The following is a 25,850-nucleotide window of genomic DNA, read 5'->3' as shown; positions in this document are numbered from 1 at the left end:
TTGAACTCCCCAACTTGCAGAACTGGCAGCCGAAGAAAGGAAGGTTCTGTCTGTCATCAAGTAAGGCACACAAATCGTAGCGAAGATGACAGGTAGTCTTTCTACCCCCCGACCTTTCTTCATAACCTATCAACTTGTCGCGAAGACCCCTGAATAATTGAAGTCACGTACGATCGCCGTTAAAGCTGTTTTGCACAGTGATCTACTGTGAAAGGCCTTGGCGGTATTAATCTCTGCTTCTTGAAATCCCCAGGATGAGATGACCACAAGTGAGATTTGAATGCTAAGTCGATAGATTGAATAAATTAACCTGGGGCGATGAGGATCTTCCTTAAGATTATAAAAAGGGAAGTGGGACCGTTAATCGCTACCTGTTAGGCGAATCTCAAGTGTCCAGTTAACACAGGCGCGGACACACCATGATTTTGGTAAGTCATGGGTGCTATTTTTTTAATTGTTTTTCTCCTGATTGATTGGGCGGAAATTCCCAAGTGCATTGTTAAAAAAAAGTATTTGACAGGACATATTTATTTATGCATACATATTTATTTGTTGATTTTTTTTCTTATTTGTGAAGTTTACTTATTATCATTGATGATTTGACTTTTAATCTAGTAAAATATTTGAAAAGATCTTCTATGTTTAAGTGATTCATTTGTTTTCTTTAAAAGAAAATTGATACTGGAATTGAAATCAAATTCGAATACATTTTTTAGTTGTCAATCGATCAACAAAGCTCTGATTAAATGCCGCAAAAGAAAAAAAAATATTGTTTATTTATCATAATTTTAAAAAAAACGTTTATTTATTCATAATGAATTGAAAAAATAATTTTATTTTTCAAAGATTAAACCAAGATTCGAAATTTAAAAGAATCAAGTGACATTTCTTTCCATTTTATTGATAATTAAAGGAAATTTTATTATCATTATATATAATAACAACTTTAACAAATAAAAAAGGCGTATTCATATGTGGTATTAAAAAATTATATGTTTCTGTACATTATGGATATGATGACGTTGAAGTCATTACATTTCAACAAATTTTGATTAAATTTTAAAAAATCTTTTGATGAACAATGAGTCTAGAAACAAATGAAAGAATAATTCTAAAGAATTTGTTTTATGAATTACTGATAAAATAACAATGGCGATGAAGATTTCTATACATAACAAAACTTTTCAAAGAATTTATTATATATGTGTGTGTGTGTTAAAAATTACATCATTTTATTACTTTCATTCTGCTGAATTCATTTTTTAATTCAGATAAATTCATATTTCAAATACTGTAAATACTTCAGTACAAAAAAGCAAGGGTTTGTAAACAAATTCTATGAGAATAAAGATATTTTTAAACAAAAAATGTTTTTTTAGCATTTTATATCAAAAAATTTCAATCTATAATATTACTTTTTAATTTCATTATTTTAATAGAATAAAATAACTATAAAAATATTATTTCTTTATTGAAAAAATTATTTTATTTTATAAATTTTTATTAATAAATTATTATTTCTTTATCAAAAAACTATATTTTTTATACATTTTTTATATCGTATCATTTTTTACATAAATAAATTTTATAATAATAAGAACGTGATTTTTATAAACTCACGAAATATAATGTATATTTCTGTACTTAAATCTAATAACTTTTTTAAAAATTAAAAGATTAATTAAATAAATAAATCAAAAATATATTAAAACTAAGAAATTATAAGTTTAAGAATTCTTCGAAATTTAAACCATACGTAATCATTTCGCCGTAATTTTCGTACGTACGTATTATTTTTTAGCATAAAATTTATTTATACTAAAAAATTGATTTTTAGCATTGTTTTAAAATTTTATATCTTAAATGTTTGACTGTCTTATTTGTGCTTATTTTACACATTATTTAAGATTTTATTAAAAGTAATTTTAAACATTAGGAATAATCTTTGTAATTCTCAAAAAGTAATTCTGAAAGTAAAAAGTAAGTTTCTATCTAATTATAAGTAAGCATACTAAATTAATGGCCTTCGTTTCCAAAAATCATAATAGTAATTAGTTTTTCAATTAGAAGCTATTTTTAATTACTTTCAAATAAAATGCATTTAGATTTTATTTACATATATGATCCATTATGCAGCCGCCTTATTTAGATAACTGTGTAAACAGACTCATATGTATTTTTCTATTTTAATCAAAAAAGTAAATCGCAACAAAGCATTAGCAACAACAAAAAAAAAAGCGAAATAGAGCGAAATTTAATCTGAGACTATGTCTTTCATTAAAGGATATGATTGATCAGAAATAGCAAAAAAAGCGAAAAAGAGCGGAATTTAATCTGAGACTATGTCTTTCATTAAAGGATATGATTGATCAGAAATAGCAAAAAAAGCGAAAAAGAGCGGAATTTAATCTGAGACTATGTCTTTCATTAAAGGATATGATTGATCAGAAATAGCAAAAAAAGCGAAATAGAGCGAAATTTAATCTGAGACTATGTCTTTCATTAAAGGATATGATTGATCAGAAATAGCAAAAAAAGCGAAATAGAGCGAAACTTAATCTGAGACTATGTCTTTCATTAAAGGATATGATTGATCAGAAATAGCAAAAAAAGCGAAATAGAGCGAAATTTAATCTGAGACTATGTCTTTCATTAAAGGATATGATTGATCAGAAATAGCAAAAAAAGCGAAATAGAGCGAAATTTAATCTGAGACTATGTCTTTCATTAAAGGATATGATTGATCAGAAATAGCAAAAAAAGCGAAAAAGAGCGGAATTTAATCTGAGACTATGTCTTTCATTAAAGGATATGATTGATCAGAAATAGCAAAAAAAGCGAAATAGAGCGAAATTTAATCTGAGACTATGTCTTTCATTAAAGGATATGATCGATCAGAAATAGCAAAAAAAGCGAAATAGAGCGAAACTTAATCTGAGACTATGTCTTTCATTAAAGGATATGATTGATCAGAAATAGCAAAAAAAGCGAAATAGAGCGAAATTTAATCTGAGACTATGTCTTTCATTAAAGGATATGATTGATCAGAAATAGCAAAAAAAGCGAAAAAGAGCGGAATTTAATTTGAGACAATATTCTTAATTAATAGATATGTTTGATCAGAAATAAGTTTTTCTGAGCAAATTATACACTTAAAACGAAAAATAGCTAAAAAAGGAAAAATAAAGTTAGAAATTTTAAAGCTATGAAGTTATATAAACACTGAATAATTTATATAATTTATTCAGCGCTTTCCACTTTTTTTTATCTTTCACTGGTGACGCTATTGATTGCTTCTGATGTTTTAATACACAATATATTATATAAAATCAGTATACTAATATTTCCGGATCATAATGAGTATCGATCAGTCAATATAATAATATTTCCGCATTATAATAAGTATCGATCAGTCAGTATAATAATATTTAAATATCATAATAAGTATCGGTCAGTATAATAATATTTCAGCATTATAATAAGTATCAATCAGTCAGTATAAAAATATTTCAATATCAATCAGTCAGTATAATAATATTTCAGCATTATAATAAGTATCGATCAGTCAGTATAAAAATATTTCAATATCAATCAGTCAGTATAATAATATTTCAGCATTATAATAAGTATCAATCAGTCAGTATAATAATATTTCAGCATTATAATAAGTATCAATCAGTCAGTATAAAAATATTTCAATATCAATCAGTCAGTATAATAATATTTCAGCATTATAATAAGTATCGATCAGTCAGTATAATAATATTTAAATATCATAATAAGTATCGGTCAGTATAATAATATTTCAGCATTATAATAAGTATCAATCAGTCAGTATAATAATATTTCAGCATTATAATAAGTATCAATCAGTCAGTATAATAATATTTCAGCATTATAATAAGTATCAATCAGTCAGTATAATAATATTTCAGCATTATAATAAGTATCAATCAGTCAGTATAATAATATTTCAGCATTATAATAAGTATCAATCAGTCAGTATAATAATATTTCAGCATTATAATAAGTATCAATCAGTCAGTATAATAATATTTCAGCATTATAATAAGTATCAATCAGTCAGTATAAAAATATTTCAGTATCAATCAGTCAGTATAATAATATTTCTGTATCATAATATCAATCAGTCAGTATAATAATATATATGTATCATAATATCAATTAGTCAATATAATAATATTTCGGTATAAGGCCATGAAATTATCAATTATTTTCTAACACTACTAAAATTTGCAAGCTCCAGGCAAGTCACTTCGTAAATAAATGGCAAGACGATAGAAAAGGTTAAAATAAGGTTCACATATATTCGTTTTAAATTATAAAACTTTTAATTATAAAATTTTTAAATCAATAATTGAAACTTTTTTATTCAAGGATATTTTAACTACAATTTGCTTCTTAATAAGTAAATACAATTTAGCTTAAGCCAATTTCTAACTAAATTAAACTCAGATTTATAAGTATTATAAATGAAACTGCTACGAAAAATATTGAGAAAGATAACAGCTTTTGCATTTATCTGCCTCAGAATCAAAGCTTCGATAATAAAAAAAAATTGAAATAAAATAATGGGTTATAAATTTAAGAAAAATTCATGTCTTTCTAAAATCAAGAATACAATTATGAAATAAATATATATATTTAACAACTAAAATTAAAACCTTTGTTATCTTAAAATGACATTCAATTGAATATTAGTCAATGTGAGATAACTTTTCTTTAGGGAGTACAAATTCTGTGGGAGCAGATTTTTTACATTTGAGCACGACCTGGCACAACTATAGTTCAATTAAATTCCAATAGCTTTCGCTCACCTTGCGAGCCTAATCTGTGGGATCTGTAATCACATTGTAGACCGTTATACTCCTTTGTTTCGTTGTAATTGGGTGACTGCTAATAAGGAAAGAGGTGATAAGATGGAATAAAATCTTATCCTTCAAAGACATAATAAACAATAAAGAGCGAATGAACATTCCTATATCTTCGCCAAAATAATTAGAATTTCATTTCGATTACAGAAATATTTACAGCAAAAAAGTCACATAACGACGGCGTATAAAAGTGAATTTTTAAAAGAGGATTTATAAATTCATTTTTAATATTTTGTCTTTTCTCATTTACATCACTGATATCTAACTAAAATATTTAGAATCGCAATTCCTCATCTTTCCATTTCAACATCCCTATCACATTCATTTTAATATGCATACTCATAAATACAAAGCTAATGGCTTGTTCTCATATTTCAGATAACCTGGGGTCTTTTGACCCTATTGGCCTTCTCCAACGTCGGGGGAGACCACATAAAAGGAGGCGACCACATCAAAGGTGCAGGCAGTGGCATAAAATCAGTTCCTCAGGCTTTCATTCAGCAGGTTTGCCTCATAATATTTTATTAAATACTTTAAAATATTTCATCACAATCTTATATCAGTCATTGTCAATCAATCAAAATTAGAATAAATCTTAACTGTCATGTTTTCTATTTCATTTTTTTTTCAAAAGATGTGTAGATTTGTATAAATTAGGAATAAAGAGTAAGAAATGAGAAGAATAGTTTTTAAATTTAACTTGAACTTATATTCTGATAAAATATTATATTAATATTAATAACCAAATTAAAGAAATGTAGATTATTAATTTTTATTCATTACAGTTTACATAATAAATAAGTTAGGATTATTAAATTAAATTTAAGATATACTCGAAATTAAAAAAAAAAATTATGATATACTCGATTAACTAGTTCTATTAATTGCTTTGAAATTTAGAGAAAGTTTATTTGAATTTTAATACATTTATGATATCAATCAATATTTAAAATTCATTAAATATTAATTTTAAAAAATTTAAAATTTAAAGCATATTCATCAAAAACGTTTCAGTGAATAATATGTTAAAATTTTAATTTAATTTAAATGCATAAATTTTTATATTTAATAATAAAATATCAATCCAGCGATCTCTATCAATCGAACTAACTTCTCTAAAAATAACAAAATAAAAAGTATCATATAAAAAATATAACAAACAAATAAAAATTATCTGATAATTGAAATGGCAATGCAAAGATAATGAGATTGAATTTTTATGGAAGTTAGCTGTTAATCTTAGTTAATGTTCCATGATATTATTCTCAGATACTATACTACAAGTATTTTGCTCGGGGTAGCTACTGTTTAAATTCAGACTCTGTGCTAACCCGAGAATATTTAACCCTGATTAGATCAGTAACAGTGCCTTATAGATAAATCTTAAGAGCATTCTTTAATTTAAAACTTGAATCCAGATTGGATTCAAGTTTTATCATCAAATCAAATGCGGATCAAATACGGATAGCTTGTCTATCGTATGTAAGCTTTGCCATAACTTCACCCGTGAATGCTGTATGGAAATTTGAAGAGTGATGTGTTCACTCAAGAATCTTTCTTGTCTTTTTAATCATTCTTCAAAGTTTTGAAGTTCATTTTGTAAGAATGCCCGGCTAATTTAAACGAAACATAAATCTAACATACAAAGTAATCCATAATTAAAATTTCATGCACACCCAGACAGAAGGCAAATCTTTACAGGAATCTAAACTTGAACTTGCGACTGTCTCTAAACCAGACAACCTTAACGGCAACAAAATGAAAAAGAATATTAATATAATAAAATTCTGTTTCAAAGAAAGCAAAAGTTGTGAGTACTAATCAGATGTGGGTTGAGAAATTATAAGTGAACAAAGTAGACTTAACGACCAAAAATGACACACGAAAATTCCAATTAACTGCCATTGAAGGATACTGTCATAATCGAAAGAAATTCTATGAATAATGAGTACAAAAATGTTGAAAATAATTGTATAGACGGCGGGATATTTGTATCACAAAAGGCTGAAAGTCCTGGTGTTAAATCACAAAACACGTTTTCTTTATAACTTATGTTACGACTTACGATGGTAAGTAACTCTGAAGTTGTAATATCCTTGTTACAACTAAGTCCTTCAACAAGTTCCTCCTAGAAATTCACATCCTGATGCCTGTTAAATAGTTTTTTTTTAAGTAATCAATGCAGTGAAATTTTTTAAAACTTTTATACAAATATATCTAAATATTCTTCTCTTATAAAAGTTTTCTTATAATAAATTTTCTGCAGTATAATCAAATTTCAGTAAGGATTATTAAATTGTAAGGAATTAGAATGCTGAAACGATTCTGGAACTTTCTTAATAAATAAAGAAAGCCTACAATACAGTACTTTAAATTATTTTGAATTTTTAACGTAATTTTTTATTTAGTTTTTTTTAAGTCTAGAATCATTACAAAATAAAGACCTCGCAAGATTTCTAGTTAAAAACATCATACTGCTTTAACCATACACGTGTTTAATAATTTATAGACCTTTTTAATAAGTGGTGATGGATTTATCAATCTTCGTAACTCTTCGCCAGTGTCTCTGGCACATGTCTGAGAAGCCGTTGTGTGGTATAGAAAATAAGGCATGGATTATGTTGGACAGACTTAAGGAACTTGCGATGAGAAAAATTTTAAATATTTTTCCATTTGATTGTACTTAATTTTTAAGACCTCATAAAATGCAAAAAAGAACCGCCTTGCCCGTTTACTATCTAACAAACTGTCATCTCTGCTTCAAATCAAACTGTCATCACTGAGAATCAAAATTTCTACATTTGGTTCTCTCACTTATTCGCTACGTATGAGACTCATCTTTTGTGACGTCAATATACAGCTGTGAGTCAATTCCTTCTAGTGAATATAGAAACTTGGAAAAGTATGTGTCGATTCAAATATTAGTTTTGCCATCTGGCAAAGATTCAAAAGTATGAGGTTCGTCCCAAAATGGCGCCCATGAACCAAAATTTAAACGAGTGAGAAAGGGGATATAAAATGTAGCACTCGAAATCGTACCAAAGTGCGATTCTTGGATTTCTATTCCCGAAGAACAGAAGAACTTAAATAAAATTGCTTGAAATCATCAAGTACTTAGCACGAGTTTATAATTTCACCAAGATTCAACAGGATACATAGCTTTCTAAGTTATATAAAAATTATCAGTTTTGTAAGAAAAGGCAAGTTTTGAACTGATCATTCCGATTGCGAAATTAGTTATTTATAATTACAAACTCGTGTTGAAAGCAATAAACACCAATATAAGAATTATAAGCTCTTCAATGTAGCAGTTAATAATGCTTTTATTTTACTGTCATATATGGCACACAGTATTTATTACACATTCTTTGCAGAAGCTGCATGAAACGTAACAGTTTGACCAATAATGTTGCATTCACATGAAGTATCCAATAGAAATACCGTAACAATAAACAAAAGGGATAACTAATTCAGAGTAGAATACTTTGAAAATGTTCCGAAATTTTCACCTTTTTCGCAATATTTTTCAAACTATCTGAAGTTTTAAAACCATCTATATTTATAGACATTACTGTTCTCAAAATTCTTTTGTAGTATGAATAAATTAAGCAAGAGATCTTAAATTGTATATCTAATTTCATATTACAGACTAAAAAAGAAAAATGATATGCTTTGAGATTATTTTTGACTCAGTTTCCTGAAATATTTAAAGTAATATTATTTCACTATGATTGGTCATTCTGTCATTTGAAAATTACTCACAAATTTTCATTCCATAATTTATTTCCTATAGTATACAAAAATGGCAATAAATGTCATGAAACATAATACAGTATTCGACAGTTGAATTTTGATAGTATAGCCTTGATGTCCATTCTAATTTCCAAACCTTCGATATTGTCACATATTTCCAAATCGAAAAGAACTTCAATCACGTATAAAATTATATTTCATGTTACTTGAGTCCATAAATAAATTTCTAAAAAAATTACGACGTTCAAATTTTTATACAGTCCCCAATCATATTAGTCATAATCAGTCAAATATTTTTGAAACATAAATATTATAGGGGAGAAATGCTTCCACTTTAACGACAAAGAAGGGATAAAGTTATGAGCTTTGAAAATTAAATTTCAAATGATTTTATACCATATCGATGACCGATTTATAAAATACCATCAATCAACTCATAGCATTTTCTTAAGATAGCTGTTGACAAATCTAATTTTGATATTCAATGCTTTATAAATCGATCACTTTTGTTAGCAGAAGAATGGTTTTGTTTAAAATGCTACTGTGTTAAGAATGGATTAATTGAAATGATGGATTGTATAAAACGTTCATAATCTTTTCATAAGTATAGTTTTCACTAGTATAAGTACGCTTCAAGCAACAAAAAAATATAATTCTGAACGCCATTTAAACATTTTAACAATGAAAGTATATGCCTATCTTTAATGGTTAAAAACTTAACTAATGGGCTACGATTCAAAGAGACACTTGGTATAAGCTGAAAACCTTAACAAGTCCGTAATAAAGTAGTGAAGTGGTGATGTTTCAATGGCCAATTTTGAAGCTACGCCACAAAAGTTTGACTCGTTTGTACAATAACCATGCGATAAGATTCCGTGATCGAATTTCCTATTGTATATGAGAAGATCAAATAAATTTTATTCATAACAATCTTGAATATACACAGATTCAGAAAACAAAAAAATAGGTCTTGAACTAGCGTTTTCGTCATCAAATGGCACTACAAGAAGAAATGATGAAATTCAAATCAAACCTCCGAATGAAATAATCTCAAATGGCCCTTCATCATCTTTGGGCTATTTCGCTCTAATGATGTTAATTTTTTTCTTATATTCCACATGAGAGTAACAGAACTACTTCAATTTGATTTTTAATTGTAAAATCAAAAAACAAAAATTGGCTTTTAAATAAAGGAAGTACTGTCCTCTATATTTTATCATACACTTACGCAATAAGGCGCGTTCTGCATGTAACTACAGGATATAACAAAAGAATCTAAACTGCATATTGAAACCCAGCCCGTCTATTGGTTGTGTCTAAAAGTTGGTATAAATTTGCAGTTTTAATTTAAGATCACATATCAAATTTCGTATATCTAATTGATTATGTTTTGTCAGTATTGCAACATCCATGCACGTAGAACAAACATCCACAAGCCGATTTCCATCCGATAAATGTTGGCCAAAATGTGACGAAAATCTACAAATTTGATTTAAAAGCATATTAAATTTGATTAATGTTGCCTGTAATGTTTTGGAGTTATGAATTTTATCTTGTAGTAGATAAACTTAATTAATTTTAAAAATTCGGGGTGGGGAACCAACCTATGATGTTCTAAAATTCACAGATTATAATTCTTCACATCCTCAACATCAAATATTTTTAACAATTACAATACTATATCTTTGTATAATTTCGATAAAAGAGAAACTAAAAAAATTGATCGTCAAATGCTATTGCTTATTTATTTTTAATTTTAAAAAATACTTTCAACGATTTTTTAATATTTCAACAACATAATTTTACTTGGGAATGATAAATAAAATTATATTAACTATATTTATCAATTAATTAATTATTTATTTATTTTAGTTAATATCTATCGTTTGAATTTCTAATATGATTGAATCGTTTGAATTTAAATCATGTAAATTTATGTTTCCTTAAATCATATAATATTAAGTATATTTTATAACAATATATTTGACGTATTAAAGAGAAATTGAAGCTAACAGTATATAACGAACAATATCAAAATTCTCAATTTGTAAAAATATTATATTTAATATTTTATAAATATTAAACACATTTATATATATTTTCAAATTTTTTAACAATTTGTTTATGTATAATAAAATAATAAAAACATGATAGATCTTATTTATTGTTATTTTTAGGAAGAAGCTGCTCCAGCTGTTATTACGAAGACATCAATACCGGCCAGTGTTAAAACAACATCGGTAGAAGCAATCACAAAAAAAGGTATTGTTTTAGTGTTATTACTGAACAATAAAGCAGATTGTAGACCATGATCATATCATACACATTTTATATGATGAGAAAATTTCATTTCTGGTATCTAATATGATCTAATATGCATCTTATATGAGGAAAAGGTATGTCGCATCATATCACATCGTAAAAAAATGGCATGCACATTTATATCTTCATGATTGCATTATACTGATTGTTTATGAAATAATCCGTATAATTATATAAAAAGTATAAATATTATATTTATTTAGAATAATATATTCAATATATATATATATATATATATATATATATATATATATATATATATATATATATATATATATATATATTTACAATGCATCAATATAATTACGTATAATCAAGACTAAAAGGTAAAAAATATTTAAAAGATAAAAAAGTATGCAAATTAAAACGTATCGATATACTATAAAGTTTCAAAAAATTAAAATCTGAGTGCCAAAACAAAAATCGCTAAAAAGTAATGCGCTGAAAAAAGATTCAATAGGAAAATAGAAAATAAAGAAAAATAAAAAATAAATCTAAAAAAAACGAAACCACAATAAATTTCAAAATAAAAGAAATTATTAAATATTAGTAAAAAATTAAAATTGATTAAAACTCATATTTAATTAAAATATTAAATTCTAATTCATTTTTAATTTGATTCCTCAAATGTTTCGAATTTTGCTTTGCCTTTCAAAAATTTGATTTAGAAAGAAAAAAAGTGCTTTTCAAAATCTTTTATTTTATTTCTATTCTTCTTCTGACAGAAGAAAAAAAGCTGACGTGATATGTTTAAAAAAATATTAACCTAATGTATTAATAAATTTTTCTTTAGAATTATTTTTGAAAAATATTTTTCCACAATACATCGTAAAAGTAATTCTTTTCAAGATACGTATGTTTTCATATACTTTTATTTTTGGATATGTATAACTGAATAAAATAGATTGGTGTAAATAAAAAGAGAAAAATCGAATCATTTCAAAATTGATTCGATACCATCGAGAGCAAATCTCAATTTTAAGAATGCGAATGTCAGAACAATGGAGACCTTGACCCATTTTTCATCAAGTATAGTAATTTTCATGCAAATTTGATGAGAAAAATAGGAAATAGGATGCTAGGAAAAATAGGAAATTAATTGATTATTAATTTGTTGAATTAATAAGGCTGTTTGAGAATACAGGAGACCAACAGGAATGAACACCATATATTTCGAAATAACGGAGAAATCAGGTTTGACTGAAAGAGCATCAGATTCAGGGTTCAAAAAAGACCTAGCAGCGACTTTCGTGTGATAAAACTCGACATGGCTGAGTCAGGACATATTTTGAGCTTCAACATCTGGTTGTATTTTTAACGAACATGTTTCGAAAATGGTGAAATTTTAGCAAAGAATTGCCCGCTGCTGTTAAATTTGCAGCTAGATTGCCTAATATTCTTTTAAGCGAAGCAAAGACATGAGTCTGTTTTCCCTGAATCCTTCAGAAAAGTAACCAAACCTGATATATATTGGGAATACAGTTGATTTCTACTTTAGGTAAAAATCTACATCCAGGTCATTTTGAGCAGTAGAAAATGAAGACACACTTCAGCTTTAAATACGCACTGAATCCTTGGATTAAGAGTTTACCTAGCGAGATGAGACCTCCAATATCTGTAAACTTCTGACCACGAATCTGTGATGATATTGTAAGGAAGTTGAGAAATATAACTCGGTATATCTGGTGTTAAATTTCAAAGCATGGTTATAAATCTTTAATTGCTTTCAAAATAAATGAAAAAATTAACAGTCGATAATCTGGAAGTAAGAAGCAAATTTTGTCTCAGATTTTCATTATAAGACACACGCATGTCATTAAAAACGAAACTGTCTGGGTCATACATCTTTCAATTCTATGTTGTCTTCAGGAGCATTTTTTTCTCTTATACATCATGTAAACTGCATAGATAATAATCATGTAAACTGCGTAAATAATAATCATGTGAACTGCGCAAATAATGAGCATGTAAAATGCGTAAATAATAATCGTGTAAACCGTGCAGATAATAATCATGTAAACTGCGTAGGCAATTCTTTCTTTGATTTCAAGAGTATAAAAATTCGCGCAATCAAATATTTATAGAAAAAAAGTAAAAAGGGTTTAATTTTCATTGTCATAATAGGAAAACCTTTTTACATATTATGCAAAACATGTTTTTAGAATTTCCAAAATGAATAAAATCTTTTACGAAAACAAAATTCACATCTCCAAAAAGATATATATATATATATATATATTAATTTTAAAATGACATAAAACAATGACTTTGTATAAATATAGTTCTAGATATTATGGACGAAAAATGCCAAAATCATGTTTAATTTTAAGTAATTACAATTTCAAAATTCAATCAAAAATACCTATTTACATCCTTTAAAGTAAATTGAGCCAAATTTGGTAACCCTGCTTCTAATGGTTAGTCCAGTAGAGTTCCAACACACACACATTCATTTTTATTGCTATTAGTAATAATATTTCACAGTTCTGGACTCCAAGATTTTTGGCTTAGTTTTATCAGTTCTACTTGATATAAAATACAAATTTTCTAATTATTCTGAAATAAGCTAATTCATTCAAAAAAATCCTTAGATTTTTCAAAATCTTACTCACCATGATTTTTATATCTATTTTTAGAGATTACTGGCCTCTCAATCTATTTTTTAGATATTACTGGCCAAAATCCTGCATAACTTTTATTTATGAAAGTTGATGGTGTTGATGTACTCTCTCTCGTCATTCATGACACACGAGTGAATTTGAGATTAAATTAAGATTGGCAGAACGTCATTTTTTAATTATCCTGATGACGATTTTTGAAAGATATTTTTAATCAGTATGATGATTATTATGATGTTTTTTTATGTTTTATGATGATAGCAATTTTCTGTATAAGAAATAATTTATTAATTGCAAGGTTTTAAAGTATTAGATTTGGTTTTTAAGGAACTCAAAACAAAGATCATTTAAGTGCATTTTGTTTTGATATAAATAGCATCTCAAACTACAGAGATTCTTAGATTTTTAAATAATAGTGGCATCATTTTAATCAGTTATTTTAGATAAAATTTATGCTATTTAAATGATTTACTAAATACTTTTAATTAACTTGTTTTATGCTTGAGAAAATGAAATTTTGTGATAGAGTTTTCAATTACTTCCATACTTATTTTACTTATTTTTCACTTAAACTTATTTTTCATTACTTAATTTTCACATTTTGATTTCACTTTTGCACTATCAATAACAATAGAAATTTCAGATTTTTTGAAATTGATGTTCAGTTAGCTATTGATTAATTTAAATTTTGATTCCATATCAAAAAGGTCTCCTAATTTTAAGTTTGGGAAACAAAAGATCTAAAAATTAAAAAGTAGAAAATAATTGAAATAAAAAAATTTTGCTGCTTTATACTCTAATTAATATACGCTATTAAAAACTCAATTTAATTTGATTACTCTTATTCTAAATTATCTTTCTAACTTTTTGTTTCTATGATAATAGCGTTTTTTTATAAAAGCGTCAAATTTATGTCAGATAAAAATGTAACATTAATTCCAACTTTTAAATAGCTTTGCAAAATAGTAATTTTAGGTCTACACTCTGATTATTTATTATTCTTTCCAATAATCCAAAAGGCAAAAAACCATAAATTATGCATCTAGGGAAGTAGGAGAAATATGAGAAAAATGTTATTGGATCAACAATATTCATGTTTAATATTTTTAAGAATTTAATATCGAGTTCAAAAATGCGTTCTATTGTTTGATGTCATAGGAATAAAGAGACCGTATTTCATTCTAAAATATTATTTTGTAAATATAAGAATTAATTATTTCATTTTCCCTCTCTCTTTTCTTAATTTTCATTATATGCAAAGCCGGTGACAATTATAAATTCCTTTTTGAAAGCTTCTTGATATTCATTAAATTAAATTTCAAAATTTTTGCCTTTCCCTTTCCTTTTTCATCATATTCGCTTTAATATAACAATGCTTCATCAAATGTCCGAATACTTTTTTTTATTTCTAACAGCTAAATGCTTTTTATACAAAATAATATGATCAGCAATATACCTAAGAAAAATCTATGTAAATTAATTTTACAAAATATTTAGTTGTTGAACGACAATTGAAACTGAATAATTTAGCAGGACAAAATTCTAAATTATATACTTTTGTCAAACGATTAGCAGAAAACTTAAAACTGCAGTCTAAAAATGAAGTTTGATCCATGTCCATAAGCTATTCATATCCCGCTGTTTAACACACACATATTTGGCCCACTTTGCGTATGCAACTAAATATATTAATTTGTTTATATATGAATATCAAATTATTTTTATTAAATGATAAAAAATGTAATCAATGAAATACAAATTTTAATTTATAATACTGCCGGCTGTCTCCCCTAGGTAGCACAACCTGTTGCACAATATTGTAAAATATTGTTCATTATATGATATTAATCAATATTATACAATATTGTGGTGAATATTGATAAACATCATTCAATATTGTACATATCTGTGTTCTACTAGAGTCATGCTGATTGAAGCGACTCTGTTTGCATTTTGAGATTCATTAAAGGATATTTAAGCTTGTATAAAATTAAAATAAAAAATTATTTATCAAACATTCTCTTTAAATAAACAATTAGATTTTCTTTTACATGTGCTATTGCTGAATGGTTAAGCGAAATTGGATTCGATTTCGATTTCATTTCTGCTCTGGCTTTTAAATATACTGAGAGCACAGGAAATGACCTCGATACGCATATCTGGACTTCGATATGTAGCCTGAAATAAGACAAAGAAATACATTCCAAATCTTTCTTATGTCTAGTAAGAGATAGTTTTCCCTTCGTTTAAATATTTTTTCAGATACATATCTTTTATTCTTCACATATTATAACCATTAATATATGTTCAATGCATTTTTTTACAAACATAATTTGTATGTGAAACATTTTAAAATAAAAAGTCTGCAGAGATAGAAATTAAGAATATAGTCCGAATTTCTTAGGCAGAAATTTATTAACTTGTAGAAACATTTGAAATAATTAAGAAAAAAAAACTTTTTACTCATAGATTTTTCTCAGGTTATATGAGGAAAGAAAGTATCTTCTAGAAATTTCACAAAACGAGTTGAAATGCATAAAAATGCTTTATCATCAATGAATTTAAATTCCCGTATACTAATTCGTTTAAAAATAATTTAAATGTCCACAAAATTCTTTCTCTGAGCAAAATCTTTTCAATATCACAAGAAAATTGTAATTTGAGTCTCTATCATCATACATCTATATCACATTCATTATGTCCTCATTTTATTTCATTTATGCCTTCTTTAAAGAAAATAATGATGAAAGAGCAAGGAAATTATATTATGCCTCAACAACCATTGATGATACCATTTACATCACCATTGATGATAATTAAGAGGGGAAAATTTATATTTTGCCTTGAGTAAATTTATTATAATCAGATTTATTAAACATGAATTTTAATATAAACCTTAATTATATCAAAATTTGAGAAATTGAACATAGAAGATATCTAAGAAAAACTACAGTAAATCCGAACAAGAAGATAAAATTCTTTGTTCGCAATTGTGCGCTTGTTTTTCCGAAAAGTGAGCTAGGAATGAATAAAAAAAATTATTATAAGTAACCAACGAGAGACATTTTACTTTATGTAACAGTAATACAGTTGGCTGTAAGCATCTGAATGAAGAGCAAAATTTTATATAAAAATCGAAGACGTTAATTTTGAACAAATTTTGTAAGACAATTAATGCTTATCTGATTTTTTAAATTTAATAAAGGTTGATTAATTATTATTTTCTGGTTTTGTACTTTTAATAACATATTGTGATATTGTATTAACCTTGAAATGTATCACCAAAGACTTCAAATAGCAATTTTAGGCATGAAAAAGTGGTCTAGGTTAGTACATTTACCTCTTAATATCTCACCAAATTTTACAGATAGAAGTAAGAAATTTTGCATGTTTATAGATTAGTATAAAAGGAGCATTTTACTTACAGACATTTTTTTTTCATTTTGGCGATTATATTAAAATTTAAGCATATGTCTTACCTCAATATTTTCACTTTTGGGGCTATTCTGTTTATAAATTTAAAATAAAAAGGGGGAAATACCTAAATACCTTGGGTCCACTTTCACCAATTTATTAAGCGAAAATTCTATTTTGAAATTTATGTAAAACTATGTTTTTATAATACCGTTAGCATTACCAAAAGCATAATAGCAAAAGATTCGATGAAGTAGTACATAAACAGTTTTAGTACTCCAAAATTATTGAAGAAAAAAGTTAAAATTTATATTAATTTTTATTTGAATAATTTTTCTGAAAAGTTATTTTTATTAGACAGCTAACATGCAAGGCAAATTTTATAGCTATAGCCTTAATGATATAACTCTATAAAGTGCTGCATTCAGTACATTACGCACCAGTTTGCTCTCGATGCAATTTTTAATGTGAGGCAATTTACAGAAAGTATTCCAGCTTTAAAACATTATCCTGTTGAAATATTTAGGTAAAAATCAGATAGATATCAACAAATGGCATCCTAATCTCTTTTAATTTACCAACTCTATCAATACAAACTCTCTTCTGTCTTTCCTGACAATTTACCATAACATTTCTTAGCAAGGAGTGTCTGGAAATGCTGAAGATTTTACCTGGCCAAAAGTTAAGGTTTGGACAAAACTCTATATTTTAGAAAAACGAAAAAAGAAAGTCGGTTCGTCATTCTGCAAATAACGAATTATAAAATTGGTACAACGCAAAAGGCTAAATGAGGTATTGAACCCAACTAATTATTAGAAAGAGAACCAAAATGTCTGTTTGGTTCAACTACCTACGCTACAAAAAGTAAAACAGGACGCGATATATCAAAAAAATATACAAGAGTTACGTGGGAAATAAACTCGGGCCAATCCATAATGGACATCCATACTTGACAATCCATTAAGCAAGCGTCCAATCCCAAAAGACAAGTTCGACAAAAATTCATAGACAAGTTAGGTTTTAGTTTCCAGTTTAATACAACGAAGTTCTGCTTATAAAGATTTTTCATAACCTTAGTAAATTCTGAATAAAATCCAAAGTCACCAAAATTTTATCTTTTCCGAGATTATTCCTACTGGTTTACCAATAATTTTGCATATCTTAATTACTATATTCAAAACGTTCGGAACATACTTTATTTTTAAACAGTATGGACAGATATTTGGCATTTTTACGGTATTTTTGGAATTTATTGGTAAATTCGTAGCATTTACCATATCCAATTATGTATTTTTGACATCACTTACCATCTATTCCAAAGTTTTCATCGCTAAACTGCTGTGGAACTCATTTTTGTCACCGTTTACCATCTACTCCAAAGCTTTCATTGCTAAACTACTACGGAACTTAGAAATTAATGAATTCCTAACAAAATAAATTTCAATTTTTAAAAATTATTTTTCATTTGTTGTAAAATAAGAATGTTTAGATGGAAATGCTTCAAGCAAATGGAATTTCAGTTACATTCATTAAGCATTTGAGATTAATGAATATTTAGGAATTTTCTTTCTTTCAATACAATTGTGATTTGATTTTTAATCATAATTTTTTAGCACCCAATCCTCTTATACTTCTTTTACATTCAGAATTTTGATGAAAAAAGTATATTCTAATTTTTAATATACTTATAATTATTCAATGCTAAAAAATATACTTAGCAAATTTTTTTATTCCCCAATAGGAACAGCTCCTTTTGGTTTGAAAACATTTACATTTGCTAAAATTCGCATTAAAAATAATTTGCTATCTTTTTAGTATTGGACACAATTTATAATTCATTACGGAACTTATGATTAATTTTGATAAAATTCACAAACTGCTAGAACGTTCACGTATGAAAACAAAATTAATAGGTGAATTTATAATTATATTCTAAGAAGAACTGAGAACGCACAACTGTACAAAATTTCACAGTCTAATGCAAAAGAAAGTGAGGAAATATTTATTACAAAATTATATCTTTAAAAATATAACAGAATTTAAATTAATTTTCATAAAAATAATTGCCCAAATTATAAAAAAGGAAATTATTCAATGCTAAAAATATACTTAGCAAAGTTTTTTATTCCTCAATAGGAACAGCTCCTTTTGGTTTGAAAACAGTACAAGTACCACATGAGTTCTCTGGCAAAACACACCGCACGGCAGAACTGCACCAAGCTGCAGTTGAGCCTGTCGCACAAGCTCCAGTTGTTCAAGTTGCTGATGCTAGTGATCCAGGACGAGTTAAAGGTCTCAAAACTGTTAGTGCTTTGGCTTCAACAGTCGGGAAAACTTCCCCCGTTCCTGCAGCAGAAGCTGTTCAAGCACCGGATATTAAAAGATTAAAGACTGTTGCTGCTGCTACAAAGGGTAAAACTCGATTTTCAGTCTCAGATCCACAGTTTAGAGAACCTGTATCAAGACCAATCGTCGATCAAACAGTTGTTACAGCAATTAAAACGTCATCATCAATTCTCCCCCAAAAAACAATCAAATCGGCAGAAACGAAGTTAAATCAGCCTAACATAATTCTCACTCAGCAAAAACTTACCTCGGCCGTCACAAAAGAAGGAAGCGATGTTTTACCTCAAACTATGCAAGTTCAGCCTTTACAGTATATAGGAGAACGAGCACCAACCGAGTTTGCTGGAATCGAAGAAGCCAGAAAAATCCTGACTGCTACGCCCTTAATAAGAAATCAAGAATTAAGTACTGACATTAAATTATTGAACAGGCAGTTAATGGAAAAGCAAAGTGAGGAAGAGCTCAAGCGAACCCTAGCAGGCATCGTGAATGCAGATTCAGATATTGGTGCGATTACACTTTCGGAAGCTGAGCTAAACGACATATCAATGCGTATCGGAGCCAATGCCTTGAGGGGAGAAATTCAAGAAACTCAAGGAAGAGCACCAAATCAAAGACAACAAATGAGACCAATTAAACCAGCACCACAACAAAGAAGACCAGAACAGTTCCCACGAGCCAGACCAGCAACGGTAAGACAAAGAATACCTGTCGCTCCCAACCCACAGATAATCGGCGGAGATACTGGATCTGTGAGTGGATTCGATCAACGTATAAGATACACTGGCACTCGAGTGACGACTTCAGGAGTACAAAGTGCAGGACGAATTATTCCAGGGCAAGCAATCGGAGGTACACCTATCATTCAAGGAGAAAACATGCAATTTATTCTCGGTAATGCTGCAGGAGGTTTTCAGCCCGGAAGTCAGGGAGCAGCAGTACCCAGGCCACGGGTTTCTCCGCAAGCTATTCCAAAGCCACAAGTTTCAGCTCCAGCACTGCCTAAGCCACAGGCCCCTGTTCCGATACTGCCACAACCTGATCTGAGCACAGATATTGTAGAACTGAACAGGCAATTAATGCAAAAGCAGAGCGAACAGGAAATCAAACAAACGTTGTCCGGAATTGTACGAACTGATTCAGATCTTGGAGCAATAATTCTTTCGGAGGCTGAACTCACAGACTTATCCAGACGAGTGGGTGGCGCAGCCCCGAGACCAGCAGCTCCAGCTCCTCAACAGAGAAGACCAGAGCAGTTACCAAAGCCAGCAGCACCAGCACAAAGAAAACCAGCTATTCCAACACCTCAGCAAAGGAGACCAGCAGTTGTTAGACAGAGAATTCCAGCTGCTCCCAAACCACAGATCATCGGTGGAAGTGCAGGAGCTGTGAGTGGATTCGATCAACGTATAAGATACACTGGCACAAGAGTGACGACTTCAGGAGTACAAGGTGCTGGACAAATTATTCCAGGGCAAGCAATCGGAGGTACACCTATTATTCAAGGAGAAAACATGCAATTTATTCTCGGTAATGCTGTAGGAGGTTTCCAGCTCGGAAGTCAGGGAGCAGCAGCACCCAGGCCACGGGTTTCTCCGCAAGTTATTCCAAAGCCACAAGTTTCAGCTCCAGCACTGCCTAAGCCACAGGCCCCTGTTCCGATACTGCCACAACCTGATCTGAGCACAGATATTGTAGAACTGAACAGGCAATTAATGCAAAAGCAGAGCGAACAGGAAATCAAAGAAACGTTGTCCGGAATTGTACGAACTGATTCAGATCTTGGAGCAATAATTCTTTCGGAGGCTGAACTCACAGACTTATCCAGACGAGTGGGTGGCGCAGCCCCGAGACCAGCAGCTCCAGCTCCTCAACAGAGAAGACCAGAGCAGTTACCAAAGCCAGCAGCACCAGCACAAAGAAAACCAGCTATTCCAACACCTCAGCAAAGGAGACCAGCAGTTGTTAGACAAAGAATTCCAGCTGCTCCCAAACCACAGATCATCGGTGGAAGTGCAGGAGCTGTAAGTGGATTCGATCAACGTATAAGATACACTGGCACACGAGTGACAACTTCAGGTGTACAAAGTGCAGCACGAATTATTCCAGGGCAAGCAATCGGCGGTACACCTATCATTCAAGGAGAAAACATGCAATTTATTCTCGGTAATGCTGTAGGAGGTTTGCAGCCCGGCAGTCAAGGAGCAGCAGTACCCAGGCCACGGGTTTCTCCGCAAGCTATTCCAAAGCCACAAGTTTCAGCTCCAGCACTGCCTAAACCACAGGCCCCTGCTCCAACACTACCACAACCTGATCTGAGCACAGATATTGTAGAACTTAACAGGCAATTAATGCAAAAGCAGAGCGAACAGGAAATCAAACAAACGTTGTCCGGAATTGTACGAACTGATTCAGATCTTGGAGCAATAATTCTTTCGGAGGCTGAACTCACAGACTTATCCAGACGAGTGGGTGGCGCAGCCCCGAGACCAGCAGCTCCAGCTCCTCAACAAAGAAGACCAGAGCAGTTACCAAAGCCAGCAGCACCAGCACAAAGAAAACCAGCTATTCCAACACCTCAGCAAAGGAGACCAGCAGTTGTTAGACAGAGAATTCCAGCTGCTCCCAAACCACAGATCATCGGTGGAAGTGCAGGAGCTGTGAGTGGATTCGATCAACGTATAAGATACACTGGCACTCGAGTGACGACTTCAGGAGTACAAAGTGCAGGACGAATTATTCCAGGGCAAGCAATCGGAGGTACACCTATCATTCAAGGAGAAAACATGCAATTTATTCTCGGTAATGCTGCAGGAGGTTTTCAGCCCGGAAGTCAGGGAGCAGCAGTACCCAGGCCACGGGTTTCTCCGCAAGCTATTCCAAAGCCACAAGTTTCAGCTCCAGCACTGCCTAAGCCACAGGCCCCTGTTCCGATACTGCCACAACCTGATCTGAGCACAGATATTGTAGAACTGAACAGGCAATTAATGCAAAAGCAGAGCGAACAGGAAATCAAAGAAACGTTGTCCGGAATTGTACGAACTGATTCAGATCTTGGAGCAATAATTCTTTCGGAGGCTGAACTCACAGACTTATCCAGACGAGTGGGTGGCGCAGCCCCGAGACCAGCAGCTCCAGCTCCTCAACAGAGAAGACCAGAGCAGTTACCAAAGCCAGCAGCACCAGCACAAAGAAAACCAGCTATTCCAACACCTCAGCAAAGGAGACCAGCAGTTGTTAGACAGAGAATTCCAGCTGCTCCCAAACCACAGATCATCGGTGGAAGTGCAGGAGCTGTAAGTGGATTCGATCACCGTATAAGATACACTGGCACACGAGTGACAACTTCAGGTGTACAAAGTGCAGCACGAATTATTCCAGGGCAAGCAATCGGCGGTACACCTATCATTCAAGGAGAAAACATGCAATTTATTCTCGGTAATGCTGTAGGAGGTTTGCAGCCCGGCAGTCAAGGAGCAGCAGTACCCAGGCCACGGGTTTCTCCGCAAGCTATTCCAAAGCCACAAGTTTCAGCTCCAGCACTGCCTAAACCACAGGCCCCTGCTCCAACACTACCACAACCTGATCTGAGCACAGATATTGTAGAACTTAACAGGCAATTAATGCAAAAGCAGAGCGAACAGGAAATCAAACAAACGTTGTCCGGAATTGTACGAACTGATTCAGATCTTGGAGCAATAATTCTTTCGGAGGCTGAACTCACAGACTTATCCAGACGAGTGGGTGGCGCAGCCCCGAGACCAGCAGCTCCAGCTCCTCAACAAAGAAGACCAGAGCAGTTACCAAAGCCAGCAGCACCAGCACAAAGAAAACCAGCTATTCCAACACCTCAGCAAAGGAGACCAGCAGTTGTTAGACAGAGAATTCCAGCTGCTCCCAAACCACAGATCATCGGTGGAAGTGCAGGAGCTGTGAGTGGATTCGATCAACGTATAAGATACACTGGCACTCGAGTGACGACTTCAGGAGTACAAAGTGCAGGACGAATTATTCCAGGGCAAGCAATCGGAGGTACACCTATCATTCAAGGAGAAAACATGCAATTTATTCTCGGTAATGCTGTAGGAGGTTTCCAGCTCGGAAGTCAGGGAGCAGCAGCACCCAGGCCACGGGTTTCTCCGCAAGTTATTCCAAAGCCACAAGTTCCAGCTCCAGCATTGCCTAAGCCACAGGCCCCTGTTCCGATACTGCCACAACCTGATCTGAGCACAGATATTGTAGAACTGAACAGGCAATTAATGCAAAAGCAGAGCGAACAGGAAATCAAACAAACGTTGTCCGGAATTGTACGAACTGATTCAGATCTTGGAGCAATAATTCTTTCGGAGGCTGAACTCACAGACTTATCCAGACGAGTGGGTGGCGCAGCCCCGAGACCAGCAGCTCCAGTTCCTCAACAGAGAAGACCAGAGCAGTTACCAAAGCCAGCGGCACCAGCACAAAGAAAACCAGCTATTCCAACACCTCAGCAAAGGAGACCAGCAGTTGTTAGACAGAGAATTCCTGCTGCTCCCAAACCACAGATCATCGGTGGAAGTGCTGGAGCTGTAAGTGGATTCGATCAACGTATAAGATACACTGGCACACGAGTGACGACTTCAGGTGTACAAGGTGCAGGACGAATTATTCCAGGACAAAGGACAGGAGCTACAACAGTCATTCAAGGTGCAAACATTCAATCTGCCATGATAAATTCAGCAGGCATAGCTGGAGGCAGTGTTACAGGAAATCAAAGATCATCAACACCTGTGCTTCGAGTTTCTCCTCAAGCTTTACCGAAGCCCCAAATCTCTGCACCTGTTTTAAGGAAACCTGAGGACAAAAGTCCTATTTTATCGGGACCCGGCCTGAACGCAAATATAATTGAATTAAATAGGCAGTTAATGGAAAAGCAGAATGAAGAGGAACTAAGACAAGCTTTGTCAGGAGTATTAAAAGGAGATACTGATATTAATAAAATTTCTCTTTCAGCAGCCGAGATAAGCGATATATCGAAAAGTCTTTCTGGTCGTGTCTCTGGTCCCTTGTCTTCCGACTCGTTTATTCCAGTTTCTTACATAGGTCCTGGGAGAGATGGTCAGAGATTACCATCAGGTTCTAGGGATCCTTCATTGCAAAGGTATGGAAGTGGCGTAAGAGGTTCTATTTTTTCAGGTTCAAGAACATCAAATCCACAGTTATCTTTAGAAGGTGCCTCTAAGATGCAACCAATGATCCAAGTTCAACAAAAGGTTGGTCAAGAAAGCATTGAACTGCAGCAGAAGATTGAACCGAATTTGGCTGTAGCACAAGCTGAGGAACCAGTTTTTACCCAAAGTGTAAAAGCGATTAATACTCCAATTAGTCAAACTGTTCAAAAATTGTTAGACACGAGTGATAGTAGTCAGTTACAAATGAAAGTCGATGATGTTATTGAGCAAAGTCAGTTGCCGAAGCCAGTAGTTTTTGAACAGATGCAATTGAAAAGAAATATTGGCCTACCATCTAGAAAATCAAAAATGGTTTTGGACAATCTTAGTCAAAAATATCTGCAAGAAAAACTTCCAGTAGATGTCCCTAGTTACGTACCTCTTCCATCATTTATGTCTCCATTCAATTACCGTGTTCCCCACCTTCGAAGCCCCATCGTACAGCAGCAGGAAAGATTAGATCAAATTTTAGTGTGAACGAAAAAAGAAAGAAACGCAATGTTAGATATAGCTTTATATTGAATAGTTTTGAAATGAGTATAAATCCGAATTTATTTTTAATTTTATATTAAATGTTTGTATTAAAACTCTTTGTGCGTCATTATTGCTTTCTAATACTTCTAAAATAAATATTTATATATATATTTTTTTTTATTACTGATGATATATTGATTTTAAATGTGTTGTATTAAAAGAGTTTGAACAATATTTTATTAAATATAGAATCAAGAATTATGTAGAAATTATATTTATTTTAGTATTACATGTTACTAACATGAATAAGCAATATAGTTTATTCTATGAATAAGCATAATATAAAGTGCTTTAAATAAGCTTTGATAATAATAATAAATATGTCTTCGAAAAGACATATTTATTTCACTGCAAATTAAAATTTATATAAACTTTTTAAAAAAATATCTTCATTTTACTAAATAACTGCATTTATAATTCCACTTTTTCTCCTGCAATAGAAGAGGCCGAAAGTTAAGAAGAGTTGACGAAATTCGCCAGCTCACAATACTTTGGCAAATTTTTACAAACAATTATTTTCGCACAAATTTGATATATGGATTTTATATCAAATTTGTAGATTTCTATCAGATTTTGAGCAAAATCTATTCAGAAGAAGTCTGTCTGTCTGATTGTCCGATTATAAGTTAGTACGTACTTTCAGAAAGCGAAAATTCAAAATTCCAATGGATTAACAACATCAAATTTCATATGTGATTTTGTTGCCATAACTATAGTTCTATGTTAAATTTTAGTTCCAATAAAGTTTAGTTTAGTTA

At 31.0% G+C, this 25,850-nt stretch overlaps 1 protein-coding gene across 1 annotated transcript; it reads left to right on the top strand.

The window, feature by feature from the left end:
* The first annotated feature begins 290 nt into the window (after window positions 1–290).
* On the top strand, window positions 291–25,148 carry LOC129968680 (uncharacterized). The gene is made up of 4 exons (XM_056082816.1): window positions 291–428; window positions 5,274–5,399; window positions 10,826–10,910; window positions 19,139–25,148. Exons 1-4 carry the CDS (start codon window positions 420–422, stop codon window positions 25,033–25,035), a joined length of 6,117 nt encoding a protein of 2,038 aa, XP_055938791.1. The 5' UTR covers window positions 291–419; the 3' UTR covers window positions 25,036–25,148.
* Window positions 25,149–25,850: the final 702 nt, after the last annotated feature.

The sequence above is a fragment of the Argiope bruennichi genome, chromosome 5 (genome assembly GCF_947563725.1).
Source record: "Argiope bruennichi chromosome 5, qqArgBrue1.1, whole genome shotgun sequence".
Taxonomy (NCBI): Eukaryota; Metazoa; Arthropoda; class Arachnida; order Araneae; family Araneidae; genus Argiope; species Argiope bruennichi.
The sequence above is the reverse complement of the archived record's forward strand: the minus strand, read 5'-3'. Positions and strand labels throughout refer to the sequence as shown.